Source organism: Eschrichtius robustus, chromosome 20 (assembly GCF_028021215.1).
Source record: "Eschrichtius robustus isolate mEscRob2 chromosome 20, mEscRob2.pri, whole genome shotgun sequence".
Lineage (NCBI taxonomy): Eukaryota > Metazoa > Chordata > Mammalia > Artiodactyla > Eschrichtiidae > Eschrichtius > Eschrichtius robustus.
The window spans coordinates 11,885,095-11,900,005 of record NC_090843.1 but is presented as its reverse complement, the minus strand read 5'-3'; the positions used below and the strand labels follow the sequence as shown (position 1 = coordinate 11,900,005).

The window sequence follows — 14,911 nt, the reverse complement described above, 5'->3', positions numbered from 1 at the left end:
GACAGAGGCCCCTGGAGGCAGAGGGAACCAGTGTCAAGACCCCTGGAAGACCCTGCCGGCCCCCAAGGCTCTCCCAGGCCCACCCAGCCCAGGTGCCCACGAGCAGCTGCTCTCCTGTCTTCCTCTCCCGGGCCGCCGGCCCCTAGCCCTCCTCCCAGAGCCCGAGCCAGCCCGGGTCACCCACAGCTTGAGACCTGGGAAAAACCCTTGGTCTGTGGCTTTAGGGGCTGGGGCCAAGGATGGACTCTCAAAACTGGGCCCACTCAGTGGGGGGCTAAGGGTGGCCCACCCAGCTCTCCCTTGTCAGCCCCAGAGAAGCTCCCTTGCACCTGGGCAGCTCCCCAGGCATCTCCAACTTGGGCGGCCCCTGACAGAGGAGGAGGGGACATAATCACCATCCTCCGGGCCACAGTGGGGCCAGCCCCCGCCTCCCCACCTCACATGCTCCCCTCTCCCAACACAAAGGGGCCTATGAAATGAACGAAATGAACGGAGCAAGCGTACTTTGGAAAACACCAGGGCCGATCCCCTCTCCTCTCACACCTCATTAAGGCCTGACCACCCCCACCCAGAAAACCAAGGTCAGGGCCAAGTGTGTGTGTGGGGCCGGGGTGGGGGGGGGGGCGGCGGCAGTCACGAGGTTCCCTGTGAATCCAGTCACTCCACGTGGTTCCAGCACTGCCCCTTCCTCTGAGGAGGAGGCCTGGCAGTGGGAGGGGGTTGGTGGATTCCCCCAAGCATGTGATCCAATGGCGCCCCGCCCAGCGGATGCTAAATGAAATCCATTCCTGTCTGCTGGACCTGTTGTCAGTTTTATGGCTCTGGGGTTATATAAACAGCGGGAGGAGAGTACAGGGAGTCAGGGCCAAGGGCCCACCAGGCCTGGGCTCCCCCTTCTTTCCCTCGGCCACCTCCCTGGGCTCAGGGCAGCCTCCAGGCTCTGCTCTGACACAGACAGCCTGAAAGAGGGAGAACCCAACCAGAGAGGGGGATGGGAACTTGGGTGTCTGGACAATTCAGCCACTGGGCTGGAGTGAACATTTAACTCCTGCTTGCTGGGGTGATGAAAGCCCAGACCCCATGCCAGGGTCCCTGATGCTCAAGCCCCCCAGGGCCCCCAGTATTCATTTCCAAGGGACCATCCTGGCCCCCCATCATGCCTCCGGTTTAGAAGCTAGAGACACAGATGAAAAAGCAGAGGATTGCCGAAAAACAATGATGCTCTCCAGGAGAGAAGGGACCAGCCCTCACTGGGGCTTATACCTGTGACCTCACAGAGAATCGCAGAGCAGGGTCATCAGCCCCATTTTACACCTGAAAACACCGAGGATTGATCCAGTGTCCCAGTAGCCAGGGCACAGCCGGCTCCATGGCCCTGGCTCTGCCTACCACCAGCTCCTGGGGCCCAGGCCACCTTCTCCAGGAGCCCTTCTCTGAAGCAGCCACAACTCTCACGTGGGTTTAACCCAGGCTGGGTCCCTGCATTTCTCTGGTGAGGACTGAGGTGGGGGAGAGGGAGGGGAAGGGGAAGGAGGTGGTAGAGGGGCTCACCCTTGGTAAAGCAGGCACCACCTCCGGCCCCCCGCCCCAGTGTGGGAGAAACAGGATCCTTCACCTCACTACAGACGTGCCAGGTGGGGTCAGCATCCCCCTCTGTTTGAAGACCTAAGTCGCCAGCCTCCAGAGATGGGACCCTCGTCCAGCCCCCTTCCCCTCCTTCCCCCGATGGTGCCCATGGCTGTCACCTCCAGCGACCAAATGGAAAGTTGCTGCCACTTCAGTGATGGGTGCCCCAGAACAGGCTCAGAGCGGTTCATTAACATGCCCAGGTCACAAAGCCTTTGTGCTCCAGAAAGCTCCCATGGAACAGCGGTGTCCTGTCAGCTCTGCTGATTGAACTCATGTGTCGGGATCGAGAATGCAGGGGGTGTAGGTTCAGAAATAGCCATGGCCCTGTCCTTCCCTGCTTTACACTTCAGTCCCTAAACCTTCAGGTGGTGCAGGGCGAGGTGAGTGACTGTGTCAGCGGGAATTGCGGGTGGGAGGCCACTCAGAACCAGAGTGGGGTAGAGAGGGAGTCTGGGATGGGGGTGGGGCAGCCCAGGGGAGGCTATTGGAGCCCAAGTGAGGTGGGGGAGCATCAACTCGGGTGTTACAAGTATGGAAAGGGAGAATACCAAGATGAATGCTGTGGACCTGGACCCCCAGGGGTATTTGGTGATGTTGCTGTGAAAGTGTAGCTTTCAATATACTTAGATGGACGTTGGAAGAAATCTATATGTGAGTGTGGTACACACATGTGTCTTCTAATTCTGTCCATTGAGGGACCAGGAGCAGTGGCATCCCAATGGCTGAGCACACACCCAGGGCCCAGATCTTGGTCTCTATGACTAGTCTCCCACTGGAAGGACCCAGGGCTCCTTGGAGAAATGATTGATTCTGGAAAAGTACAGGATGAGCTAGGAACATCTAATTGTGCAAGAAAGCAAGGAAGTGCTCAGAGAATGATGGGGACGCAGCACAGGACACAGGAGCCAGCTGAAGGGGCTCTCACTGTCCAAGTCTGGGAAATTTGAGCATCAGAATAACTAATGATAGTAATGGATGATAACCCATTGAATACAATAGGAAACTAGGAGTCCACAGTGACATTGATACATTAGTAGGTTGCAAGTTTGACAAGGAGCAGGACAGTTAGTTTCAACGTACCTCCCCACAAACCACTCATTATTTATAAAGGAGAAAGATGTAACTTTAATGTAACTATCTAATCAAGCGATCAGAGAGAACATCACCAGTAATGGGACAAATCAGAATCATTCAGCACCTGATAGGATTCAGTGGAAACACAGCAGTGCATCCATGATATTCCTGCCAAAGAAACGTAACTTGAATTTCATCATGGGTGTGGGTAGGCAGAATACTGGCTCCCCACAAAGATGTGCACCCCTTAATCCAGGGAATCTGTGAATATGTTACCTTACATGGCAAAAGGGACTTTGCAGCTGTGATTAAGGTTACAGACCTTGCGATGGGGAGATTATCCTGGATTATCCGGATGGACTCAATCTAATCACATGAATACTTAAAATTGGAAAACTTTTCCTGGCTGGGTCAGAGACGTGAAGCGAGAGGGAGGTGACCCCCTCACCCTGTTGCCAGATTTGAGGTTGGAGGAAGGGGGCCATGAGCCAGGGAATGCAGCCTCTAGAAACTGGGAACGGGCCTCAGTTTTCGGTTGGCAAGAAAACGGGGGCCTTGGTCCTACCACCGGAAGGAACTGAATTCTGCCAGCTACCCAATGAGTAGGAAATGGAGTCTCCACGAGAGCTTCCAGAAAGGGGGCGACCTGCTCACATCTTGATTTCAGTCCGGTGAGATCCATTCTGGACTTCTGACCCCCAGAACGGTAAGAGCAGATTTGTGTTGGTTAAGCTGCTAAATTTGTGGTGATTTGTTACGACAGCAATGAAAAACCAATATAATGAGGAGACATCAGACAAACTCCAATTGAGGGACACAGGGCTACTTACTAAGCACATTGAAAGAACGCAAAATTCGTAAGATCAACAGCTAATTAGAAAAATGGGCAAAAATGAATAAGCATTTCAAGGAGAAATGTGAATGGACAGTAAAAATATGAGTAGATGATTAACCTCATTTGTAATTAGGGAGAACAAATTAAAAACCACAGTGAGATTCCATTTTATTCACCAGATTGGCCAAACTGATGATACCATATGTATGTGACAATGGAACTCGCAGGGGCGAGTTCCTTGTGCTCTAGGTCCTGAAAGACACGGCTCAGGATCCCAGGTCCACAGGAGGATTAGCGGAGTGCTGGGACAGGTGAGCGGCCTCCCGGCCCCGCCCCGCAGGCCCTACCCCGCAGACCCAGCCCCCACCTCTCATTGGTTTGCGCCCCGCCAAGCCCCGCCCCCAGGCCTCTCCCTCCCGCCTTCCCCAGGCCCCGCCCCCGCAGGCTCCACCCAGGCCCGCCTCTCGCCTTGAGCGCCTTGCCCGAGCCCCGCCTCCTTGTCGTCACTTCCGGGCAGAGGAGCCCGCGGAAGGCGGAAGTGTGTGTGTGTGTGTGGGTGCCAGGGCGGCTGCGAAGCCGGGGTGAGGTGTTCCTGGCTGGCACCCCGCGGCTCCTCCAGGTCTGGGCGTGGGGACACGGGGGTGGCCAAAGAGAGCCAGCGGGGGACGAAGCCATGAGGCGGCCGCGGGGTCTGGCGGGGTCTGGAGGTTGACTACTCTCGTCGCCTTCCCGCGAGGCCGCCTCCTCCAGGCAGCCACCCGTCCCCCTCAGGGTCTCGCGCCCCACCGTCGTCCCGGCGCCTTGGACTGGGGCTCCCGGGCTCCCAGACCCCACGCTATGACTGCGGCCGCCGCCTCCAACTGGGGGCTGATCACGAACATAGTGAACAGCATAGTAGGTGTCAGTGTCCTCACCATGCCCTTCTGCTTCAAACAGGTGAGTCCAGTGGGCAGTGGTCGCCGCCCTCGCCGCCCCGGGCTCATCCCGTCACGGGAACTAGGGCTGGGGGAGGCGGCCCCGCAGCTCGCCCGCCTCGGGGCTGCAAGAGAAACCGAAGGAATTTCCTCAGTGAAAAACTTAAGCACAATTAATAGCGTCAGACCGAAGTGCAAGTGTAGCAAAGCAAAATGATCTTTCAAAAATGGAAAGTGACCACAGGATTCAGTGTTCTTTTTCTTTACTATTTTTTTTTAAAACTCTGACCTGACTTCACTTGTATTCAGAAGCACACAAGTCAAACCCCCAGGCCTTGGAACTAGGTTGGGGTGTTGGTTACAAGGTGATTACTAAATTCTCCAGAGTGTACGCTTAAGAGCTCTGCGTTTCACCGTATACCAATGTTACCTTGAATGAAAAAATCTGAAATGTTAAAAAATTGGTGTCATCCCAACATTAAATACTGCATGAAAGAAACTCACCATTTTTGAGGTGTGGATTCGTTTGGCTTCTGTTTAATTCACAAATAGGCATTTGGTACATTAGAAAAGGGAGAGTGATGGAATTATCAAATTGGGTAATTTCTTTCCTAAAAATGAACTTCTTAGCTTCCTGTGTGCCACGGTGGAGGTGCTGCTCCACCTGCCTCCTAGGGCAGGAGCTGTGCACTAGCTGGGTTGCTTAAGGGTTGGGGAGGAGGAGTGGGACACCAGAGAAGAACAGGTGGCCAGCAAGGCTTCAAAGACCAGTCTTATGTGATGAAACCAAATAGGTGGAAAAAATGAAAATGAGATGGACATTTTGGAACTGAAAATGGGCACCAGTCGTTTAATTTTAGATTAACACTTTGCATTTTTCATATTTAGTACATTTTGGATAAAAATAGCAAAAAGAAAGAAAATGCGTTTACGGTTCCCGTGTGAGTGGCTGATCTGACTTGGTTGGTGAGCATGTTGGCAGGAGGACAGAGACTGCAGGCCTATGTGGAAGGCCACGCTGGCGGCTTCTAGAAGCCCTGGGGCAACATCTGTGTCTCGGTATGTGAATCCCAGTGTGGGCCGGCCACCTCTGTTTCTGGAAGGACTACATGTCCCAGCGTGCATTGCGACTTGTCTGGCACAGAACTGCATCCTGGGATGTGTAGTTGGCTGGTCCTGCGTCTGTAAATGCAGTGCTGTCATCCTTGATGCCTGTCTGCCAAGTGCCACCATGGCAGGGTTCTGGTGATTCAGATTTGAGTATCTGCCGTGTGCTGGGCACGAGGCCCCTGCCAGAGCATCTGAACATGGGCCAGGCTGACTTGCCCGGGGAAGAGCTTAGAGGTGGGGTCTGCATGCAAGCCAAGACCTGGAAGTGGTTTGCCCTGCCCCGAGGGCCTGGCTGAGTTAGGACACTCTCTCACTCATCACTCAGCATCTTCTCCGTGAGAAGCCGTCAGCCAGAACACAATGTGAGGCCAACGGGCAATTTGGAGATAATGTGTTTTGATCTGGCAGCCAGGTCATTTAAAAAAAGTTTTGGTTTGCGTTTTTTGTTTGTTTGGTTTTAGTAATTTGGGTACTTTTCCAAAAGAATTAACATTTTATTGAAGTGTAACACGCGTACAGAAAAGTGGACACATTTTAGGTGTACTCTTGATGGATTTTCATAACGTTAACAAACACATGTAGCCAGTTCCCAGATTAAGGAGCACAGCATTGCCAGCACCCTCCAGCCCTGCCTTCTTACTGAGGGTGCCCCCTCCTACCTCCAGTGCCACAGGTCAGTGTTGCTAGATTTTAACTTTACGTGAATGGATCATGTTGTAGGTACATTTCGATGTCTGGCTAGCATTCCTCAATTTATCTGTGTTTTAACCTTTATTAGGCAGGCATGGTGTTTCCTATTTGGAGTGCTTAGGAACATGTGTACGGGCTTTGACCCCGTGGACGCATTCTGTGGGGTGGTGACCTGCGTGCAGGAGAGCTGGGTAGTGGGCTGTGTGTGCGTTCCACTCTGCTAGATGCTAGTAGGACAGTTGGTTGTTTCTTCAGTTTTTGGATTACAGATAAACCTGCTGTAAACATTGGCATGCAGGTTTGTGCGTGAACACATGTTTTCATTTCTTTTGGGTAAATACCTAGGAGTGCAATTGCTGGTCAGATGGTGAGTGTCTGTTTAACTTATAAGAAAGGCGTAAATGTCATTTTTAATCTCTTCCTTCCAGAATGTGTTTATCACTCGTAGCTGTTGATCCAAGTGGCTGGAAGGTGGTTTGCTGTAGGGTGTTTGCAGGGAACTGGGGAGACTGGCAACCCCTTGCTGTTCCTTGAGACTCTGGGAGGGGCTGGGAAGGAAACGGTGTCCCTGGTGCTCTTTTGGGGTCATGCACAGGCTTTATGTCTCTGGACAGAGCCTATGGCCACCACATCCAGGAAATTGTCCTTTTAGTGCTAGGAACCACCACCCATAGGCACGGGAATGAAACAGAGCTGGGGCCTCGTGTCTAGGGGGCGGGGGCCACGGGGAGGGCTATTGGTTGTCGCACATGCTGTTCAGTGTGAGAGGTAAAGATGCCGGGTAGTTTTATTTTGTTAACATCTCTTTTTCTCCCAACCCTACAGTGTGGCATCGTCCTGGGGGCCCTGCTCTTGGTCTTCTGTTCTTGGATGACGCACCAGTCGTGCATGTTCCTGGTGAAAGCCGCCAGCCTGAGCAAGCGGAGGACCTACGCCGGCCTGGGTGAGCACATCGCCTCCCCAGGGGGCACTGGACCTTTCTCAGTACCTTCTTAAGAAGTGCAGCATCTCAATCTGGGGGTTTGGGCCTTATTCTCTTTTTTATTGGCCGCACATGCGGCGTGTGGGATCTTAGTTCCTCGACCAAGGATTGAACCCGTGACCCTTGCATTGGAAGCGTGGAGTCTTAAACACTGGACCGCCAGGGAAGTCCCTGGGCCTTATTCTTTTAATTACTTTTCTTCCACTTTATTCTTAAAGAGTCCTTTGAACAGCAGTTTCTTATTTTAAAATTTAATGCAATTAAAAGAAAACTGTTGGGCTTCCCTGGTGGTTAAGAATCCTCCTGCCAATGCAGGGGACACGGGTTCGAGCCCTGGTCCGGGAAGATCCCACATGCCACGGAGCAACTAAGCCCCTGCACCACAACTACTGAGCCTGCGCTCTAGAGCCCGCGAGCCACAACCACTGAGCCCGCGTGCCACAACTACTGAAGCCCGTGCGCCTAGAGCCCGTGCTCCGCAACAAGAGAAGCCATCACAATAAGAAGCCCGCATACCCCACCAAAGAGTATCCCCTGCTCACCGCAACTAGAGAAAGCCCATGCGCAGCAACAAAGACCCAACGCAGCCAAAAATAAATAAATTAATTAATTAATTTAAAAAAAATTTTAAAAACTCCAAAAAACTGTTAACATCAACACACATTTTAAAATTGAGGTGATACTCATTCTCCTGTCTCCCCTTTATGCAGATCCACACAGAGAGCCCTCTCCCAGTTCAGGCAGCCTCAGCAGCCTCCGCTCCTGTGCCCAAGAGTCCCCAGAGCCTTCCTTCCGAGCTGCCTGACTGGGATCTTGCTGTACATCCCCACTTTGAACGCCATGGGCAGACTGTCCTTGGGCTCGGGTTCGTAGCTGGGAGCAAGTCACCATCTCCTCAGTGCTGTCCTGTTTCCTGTTGCTGTTGGTTGCAATTTCGTTTCCTCTAGATCTTTCTTTCTTCCTTTGATTTCAGTCGAGGCAGAGAAGGCTGTGCTTTCCGCCTCCTTTCAGTTTGGACTATTTCCTGGGCAACTTGGCTCTGAGGGCAGGGTCCCTCACTCTCCTTCCCCCCTCAGGGTGGTGTGTGCAGGCTGCATTCTCTCCACCGCCTCGGAACTTTTGGCTCTGCACTCCATTCTGGGCATGTATGGTGTGGGTGTTGAAATACCGATGCACATGGTCTCAGGAGCTGGTCCTGAGCACTTCTGGGGAAAATTCCTGTCCTTCGGCTGGAAGTCCCTGACCCTCCAGCTGGTGTGTGGCCAGGATGCTGGGTCCGCTCGTGGAGGGCCTGGTTGGGCCCTCAGCTCACAGCTCTCACGGCAGAGAGGAGGCAGCAAGAGGAAATGGTGTGCGGAGTTCCAGGAGCCAAACAAAATAAAAACATCTGCAGGCCCCACATGTGGGCTTTTGGCAGCGTGACCTCTGGTTTCCTTCCAGTCTGCCTACTTTGCATTGGCATGGAGGTACTTGCATTTGTTCTGACCTCAAAACTGAAGGGCTACTTCCTTCTCTCTCCGTTCTGATGAGAATGGTGATGTCAGACCTTTTTTTCTTTTAAGTTTTTTTTTTTTAAGTAATCAATTTATTTATTTATTTTTGGCCACACTGGGTCTTCTTTGTTGTGCGCAGGCTTTTCTCTAGTTGCAGTGAGCAGGGGCTACTCTTCGTTGCAGTGTGCGGGCTTCTCACTGCGGTGGCTTCTCTTGTTGCAGAGCACGGGCTCTAGGCGCGTGAGCTTCAGTAGTTGTGGCATGTGGGCTCAGTAGTTGTGGCTCACAGACTCTAGAGCGCAGGCTCAGTAGTTGTGGCGCACGGGCTTAGTTGCTCCGCGGCATGTGGGATCTTCCTGGACCAGGGCTCGAACCCGTGTCCCCTGCATCGGCAGGCAGATTCTTAACCACTGTGCCACCAGGGAAGTCCCTGTCAGACTCTTTTATTGCTATTGGAGTCACTTGGGGAAGTGAAATTTATCAGCTAAATTTGTGCCCCGCCCTGCCCCCCACATGAGACCAAATTCTACTTGGGATGAAATGTGCTCCTGGGCAGGTTCCTTCCTCCGTCTGTGGGGCCATGGCCTTTAGGGTGACTCTTTCTCCCCACTGAGGGTTCCTGTAGCAGACATCCCATGAAGTGCTTGGCTGTGCCCTGAAAGAGGATGGGTGACCCTGGCCTGGGGAGGCCATGGTTTTTGACAGCTGTCTGTCTGAGTATTCTTAGAAAGTCCCTGAGAAGGCAAACTGGTTTGGCTAGCTGTGAAAGATTGAAGAAAACTACCCATGGACACCCTTCTGCATGGCTGGCTGGGGCTCCTACCTTTAACTGCTTGTGGTGACTGCAGCCCAATTCTAACTGCTAGAAGCAAAAAGGATCTGAAACCACCAGTGGTCTCTGGTCATGTCTTCGGTACCAAACAAGATGGCTCAGTTGTGTGAACTCCCACAGTCCCCCAGGCCCAGCCTGCAGCACGAACTGCCCTTCGTCCTGGCTCTGTCTTGGCACAGTCTCAGAAATGGAGAGGCCCCACCGCTTGGAAAGGAGCCCTAGACAGGAAGAGATGGGAATCTCTCGGACCCTGTGGGCCAGCAACCCTCCCACGCTTCCTGAGCCATCTCCTGCTGCCTGCAGGCCTTTCTCTTGTCCTCTGCCTTCTCCTGGCCCAGAGCTTGAGCTGCAGCCGGAGAAGGTGGCCCAGGAGGAGAGTGCTCACTGCATCCTCGTGCCTCAGGCCCGGGGACATACGGCCTCTGTCAACAGAGCCCCCAACGCATGTTGTCTGCTGGGCCCATGGGCATCAGGCAGGTGGGGGTCAAGGAGATGGACAGACCTGGAGACAGTGCAGGCCATGGTGCGGAAATTCCTAGAAAGGCCGTCGCAACTTGAACAAATAACCTTTTTAAACTGTCTGCGCTCCGAGGAACGGGTGGGTGGTTTTCTGGTATTTGAGTTTGTGATATTTCTGTTTGGTTCGTCTCTGGAAATGACCATAGCTCTGCCCACTCCGCTCTGGCCAGTGCGTAGGCATCGCTGGAGAATGAACTTTGCCAGTTTGGGGAAATACAGCACTGGTGGATTTTTTATTGGTGTTTTGTGTGTGTTTTTGTGGTGTCTTGTTTGTTGCTTATGGGCTGGTTCTGTTAATTTTATCCACTTCTTACCTGCTGCTCCCTTGCCCTGCATGGCATACTTTTGAGTGGACTTTTCAAACCCCATTTTCAGAAGATATACAGCTATGTCAGATAGTCAACTGCCCCTAGAAGTTGTGGCCCCCTCGAGGCCACTCTGACCCGGGCCCTGCCCGAGGAGGGTGGCCGGGCCTCGCCACCACCTCGGAGTGCTCAGTTGTGCGCAGCAGATGCTCTGGCACCATGTCAGTGGTCCTGTCATCCGCCCGCCCAGGTTTCTGTGGCCCTGGTCAGCCTGCTGCCCGCTCATGGGCTGGGTGGGGCCTGCAGAGGGCCTGTCCCTCCCTGCCTGTCTGCGGTTGCGTGACCTGTACCTGTGGATACTTGGCTTGGGAAATGAGGGTTGTAAAACCAACCTTTCTAGAACCCAGGATTCTCTGCACCCCCTACCCCTCATCTTTCCAGCAAATGCTCATCATCCCCTGGCGGATGGCAGTGGGGAGTCAGCTGCCATCCAAGGCCTGGCTCTGGGGAGGGCTGGGTTGAGGGCGTCACCCTCAGCTTGAACAGCACGGTTTGGTGCGTGCTTCCTCGCTCTGCCTGGCGGGCAGGAGGCTTTGGACGGTGGGTGGTGAGTATGGGAGTGGGGCTGGGGTCCCACACTCAACGAGGCGGGCTAAGGGTCAGCTCTGTGTGCACAGCGGCCGTGGAGCCGTGGGAGAGGCCATGGCCCCAGGAGGACGAGCTGAGCCAGTGTCTCTGGGGAGACTGGAGAGTCCCTCCTGACACCAGTCCTGGCTCCGCACCTGGTGGGAGTGCCGGCTCCTGGCCCCCGTGAGGCCTGGCCCGTGAGCTGCAGCGAGCCTGTCACAGATGGAGAGGGAAGGCCCAACCCAGGAGCGTGGGGAAGGGACGTGCCTTCTCAGAGACCACCCTGCCCACTCCTCCTAGCCTCTCGGGGCAGGTCTGGTGCTGTGGTTCCGGCCCAGAGGGGCAGGAGGGCAGTCCCCGGCTTGCCAGGCAAGAGGCTGAGGGCCGGGGGGCTGCCAGGTGTTTGTATCTGTGACTCGGGATTAGAGGTTACTGAGGGATGGACATTTGCAGTGGTGGGTGGGGTGTGGGGGGGGCTGGCCCAGGTGAGGAAAGGATGAGAACGGGGCTGGAACCACAGGCCGTCTCAGCACAGGTAGCAACTTGGGGGCAGCCCCATGAGGATGTCGTTCTAGGAACCAGTCGAGTCTTTCTGGGTGAAGAGGTGCCACCTCCCGACTTGACCTCTGGCTTCCTAGAGCAACTTTAGCTTCCTCTGTCCAGAATGCAGGTGTGTTCTAGAACTTTCTCTGGCAGGGTGGTCTGAGCATTTGGAATACGCTGAGATGCTCAGCTTCTTTTTGGAGAAGGAAAAGGAATGGGATGGCTGGGCCCCAGGCACCTTCACGTTTGGGGCACCGGGCTCTGTGTCTTAGATGACCCTGAGGTGCGAGTGTCTGTGCAGTAGTCAGACAAGCCGGGAGGCTGGAGTGACCTCCCCAGCAGAGTGACCCCCTTTGCTTCTCAAGGCCACCTGCCCTGTGGCTGTGTAGCCCAGGTCAGGTGCCACGCTCACTTGCTTTTGGCAGTGTCATGCCTTTTCCTAAGTAATTTGAAAGTAACAAGGGTCTTTGGACTCATTCATATCAATCGGCCTTCATGTTCCCTACTTTCCCAGTCTCCTGGGCAGCCCTGGCGCTGTGTGAGGGAGGGACAGGGGCAGGAAGCTGGGGCTGTGCTGTCACACGCACCCCCTTCTGCTTGCTCCTGGGAGACCAGAGCTTCTCTCTGCCCTCGTCCTGCTGGACTGTGGGGATGGGACGCAGGGGTTCCGGGCCACTGTTAGGTCCTGGGAGGGACCTGCTGAGTCAGCTCTTAATCTCGCCTCTGCTAGAAGCAGCTCCACTGTCAGGAAGGAAGGGCAGAGGGGCTCCTCTCCGCTGTAGGACGCGCCTTTCACCAGCAGGGCAAGTGGGGGCAGGCCCGAATGCACTTGTCCCCTCCTGTCCCAAAGTACCACGTTTGAGATTTTCTTCTGAAATCACAGAGGGGACATAGCGGCCCTTAGCCAGGTCCCCTTGGTGTGGCTGTGAAAACCAGATGTACTGGGGCTGGGCTGACAGCCCTCCTGGGCACCCCCCACCCCCGTGCAGCTTCTGCCTCAGGCAGGCCTCTTTCAGCCTCCTTCACAGCTGCCCGGCTTGCCCAGAGAGAAACTGTTACTTCGCTGGGATGGTTTTTCTTGTCTTTTTTCTTTCCTTTTCTTTTCTCTCTTTTTTTGTGTGTGTGTGAGAAAACCAACCCACACTGGCTTTGTTCTTATTTTCTGTGATTTTTGTTTGTTGAAGGTAGATCTGAAAAAAAGCATGGGACCAAGATTTTAAAATATCCCCTTTACACCCATGGAACTCCAGACCTGCAGGTTTTTGTCAAATTGCCTTTCACAGCTTTTATTGGTAACATTTTTACTGATGTGCTTCTCCCACTGTTGGACTGAGCCGTTCATTCTCTCCCCCACCCTCCGCCCACTAGCGCTGCACGCCTACGGAAAAGCAGGGAAGATGCTGGTGGAGACCAGGTAGGTGGTGCCGTTCTGTTGGGGTAATTCTCTCTGTTCTTCACTTGTGGCCAAAGAGAAACTGGAGGATTGTTACACAATGAGCCGTATGTTTTAGATGCGGATTGGTTCATAGCTTGAAATATTTCTCTGAAGTGTTACTTACTAAATAGCTGAAAGTTCAATTTATCGTACCCTTAAAATGATTAGTGTCAAAGCTGAAAGCCTTATTTAAGTCTTACTAAGAAAAATATAAAAATGGAAAACCCAGGGAACATAGCGAGGGGGCGCTCCCTCGGCTGCACTTCATCTCTTGGTGCTGTTCCTGAAGCTCGTACGCACCCCCCACCCCGCCCCCTGCCCTGGACACTGTTGCATAAAGGTGGCATTAAACTCATATTCTCCCTTTGGAGTAAAATTTTATGAGATGAAAAAATGGCTGGGAAATTGCACTTTTAGGCTTCTAAATTAGGGAATTGCAAACTGAAAAGGATAACCCTTTCTGAAGCAGTCAATTGTTCTTTTAACTTGTCTAACATCACAGTGCATTTTTGTAGCACCTGAAAGAACTTTTAGAACCTCCTGTGGAGAGAAAAATGTAATACCAATACTCAATACTCAATACTCATTCTGAGTAAAATAGCAAACTCCACAGCCAAACCCTGTAAACCGTTGAATGTTGATACCATGTCTCCCACTCAGCCCCTCCCTTGGGTTGTTGCGTGTCAGCGGCCACCCAGCAGGGATGGGGGCACGTCTGGGGCTCCCCGGGACCCTGGTGCTCAGCTCTCAAGCCCGCGCCTGCCTTCCTTGCAGCATGATTGGGCTGATGCTGGGAACCTGCATCGCCTTCTACGTTGTGATTGGCGACTTGGGGTCCAACTTCTTTGCTCGGCTGTTTGGGTTTCAGGTAAGGACATCTGCAGGTGCGTTGGAAGGCTTGTGGCTGCTTGCGTGGCAGCCCAGGGACACCGTTTAAATCCACATCTCACATGGGGAGCGGGAGGGGGGCCGAGACCAACATGCTGTGTGGTGAAGCTCCCTGGGCCCTGGGTCAGTGCCGGGGCTGTGGCTGGGAAACCCAGGGATTCACTGGGGCAACGCCTGGCGCTCCCTCCAGGTCACCGGCACCTTCCGCATGCTCCTGCTCTTCGCGGTGTCCCTGTGTATCGTGCTCCCACTCAGCCTGCAGAGGAACATGATGGCCTCCATCCAGTCCTTCAGCGCCATGGCCCTCATCTTCTACACCGTGTTCATGTTCGTGGTGAGTGTTGGGCCGCCAGCTGCCTTCCAAGGATGACAGCAAGGTGATGCAGAATCGTCCACAGGGGCACGGTGGATAGACAGGGCCAGCAGGGGAGGGGAGGCCTCCAGGGCAGGGAGTGAAAGTGTGATGCTCCTCAGTTCACGAAAGACCGTTTATATGGGGTTCGTGGCCAGGGGTCACGAGGCCAGCCTTTTGTCACAAGGGGGCGAGCAGTTGTTTTCCAGTGAGTGTTTATCACAGGCTGGGGGTGGGATGCAGTGTGGAGTTAACACTCAGGGTGCCCCTTTCCTCCCAAGCCTGGGAGGCCCTCAGTGGGAGCCCCTGGGCCTGAGCCCCTGATCAGTCCTGCGGGAGCAGAACGAGAGAATCTGTGCAGTGGGCTTTCCTTAGAAGACCGAGCACTGCGCGGCGTTCCCAGCATCCCTTGGCCATGAGGGCCAGCCCAGTGACCGTTCCCCTTCTCTCCAGACAGCCCTGTCCTTGATGGGTTTGTCTTTTAAATCATGTCCGTGCAGGACCGGCAAGGACCTGCCAGGTTGGGGGACTGTCCTGTCCCGGAGGCGACTGGGGCCCACCAGGTGGGCCTCGTTGCTTACCGTCTGCGCTAAGCAGCCCTGGACAGGCAGCTGCCCCCGATATCAGGAGGCCCTGCAGCGTGCGCTTCTCTGGGCAGCACCCGGCCAGCTTGCAGCACAGCA

General features: G+C 54.1%; 1 protein-coding gene across 7 annotated transcripts in view; it reads left to right on the top strand.

Moving 5' to 3' along the window:
- Positions 1-4,058: 4,058 nt before the first annotated feature.
- Positions 4,059-14,911, top strand: part of SLC38A10 (solute carrier family 38 member 10) — a 42,601-nt gene continuing 31,748 nt past the window's right edge. For all 7 annotated transcript variants that reach the window (XM_068531724.1, XM_068531723.1, XM_068531721.1 and 4 more), the window contains exons 1-5: positions 4,059-4,474; positions 7,078-7,195; positions 12,922-12,967; positions 13,763-13,856; positions 14,067-14,210. In XM_068531724.1, coding sequence (XP_068387825.1) covers positions 4,376-4,474; positions 7,078-7,195; positions 12,922-12,967; positions 13,763-13,856; positions 14,067-14,210 — 501 coding nt within the window. In that variant the 5' untranslated portion in view covers positions 4,059-4,375. The remainder of the gene's footprint in view (positions 4,475-7,077; positions 7,196-12,921; positions 12,968-13,762; positions 13,857-14,066; positions 14,211-14,911) is intronic.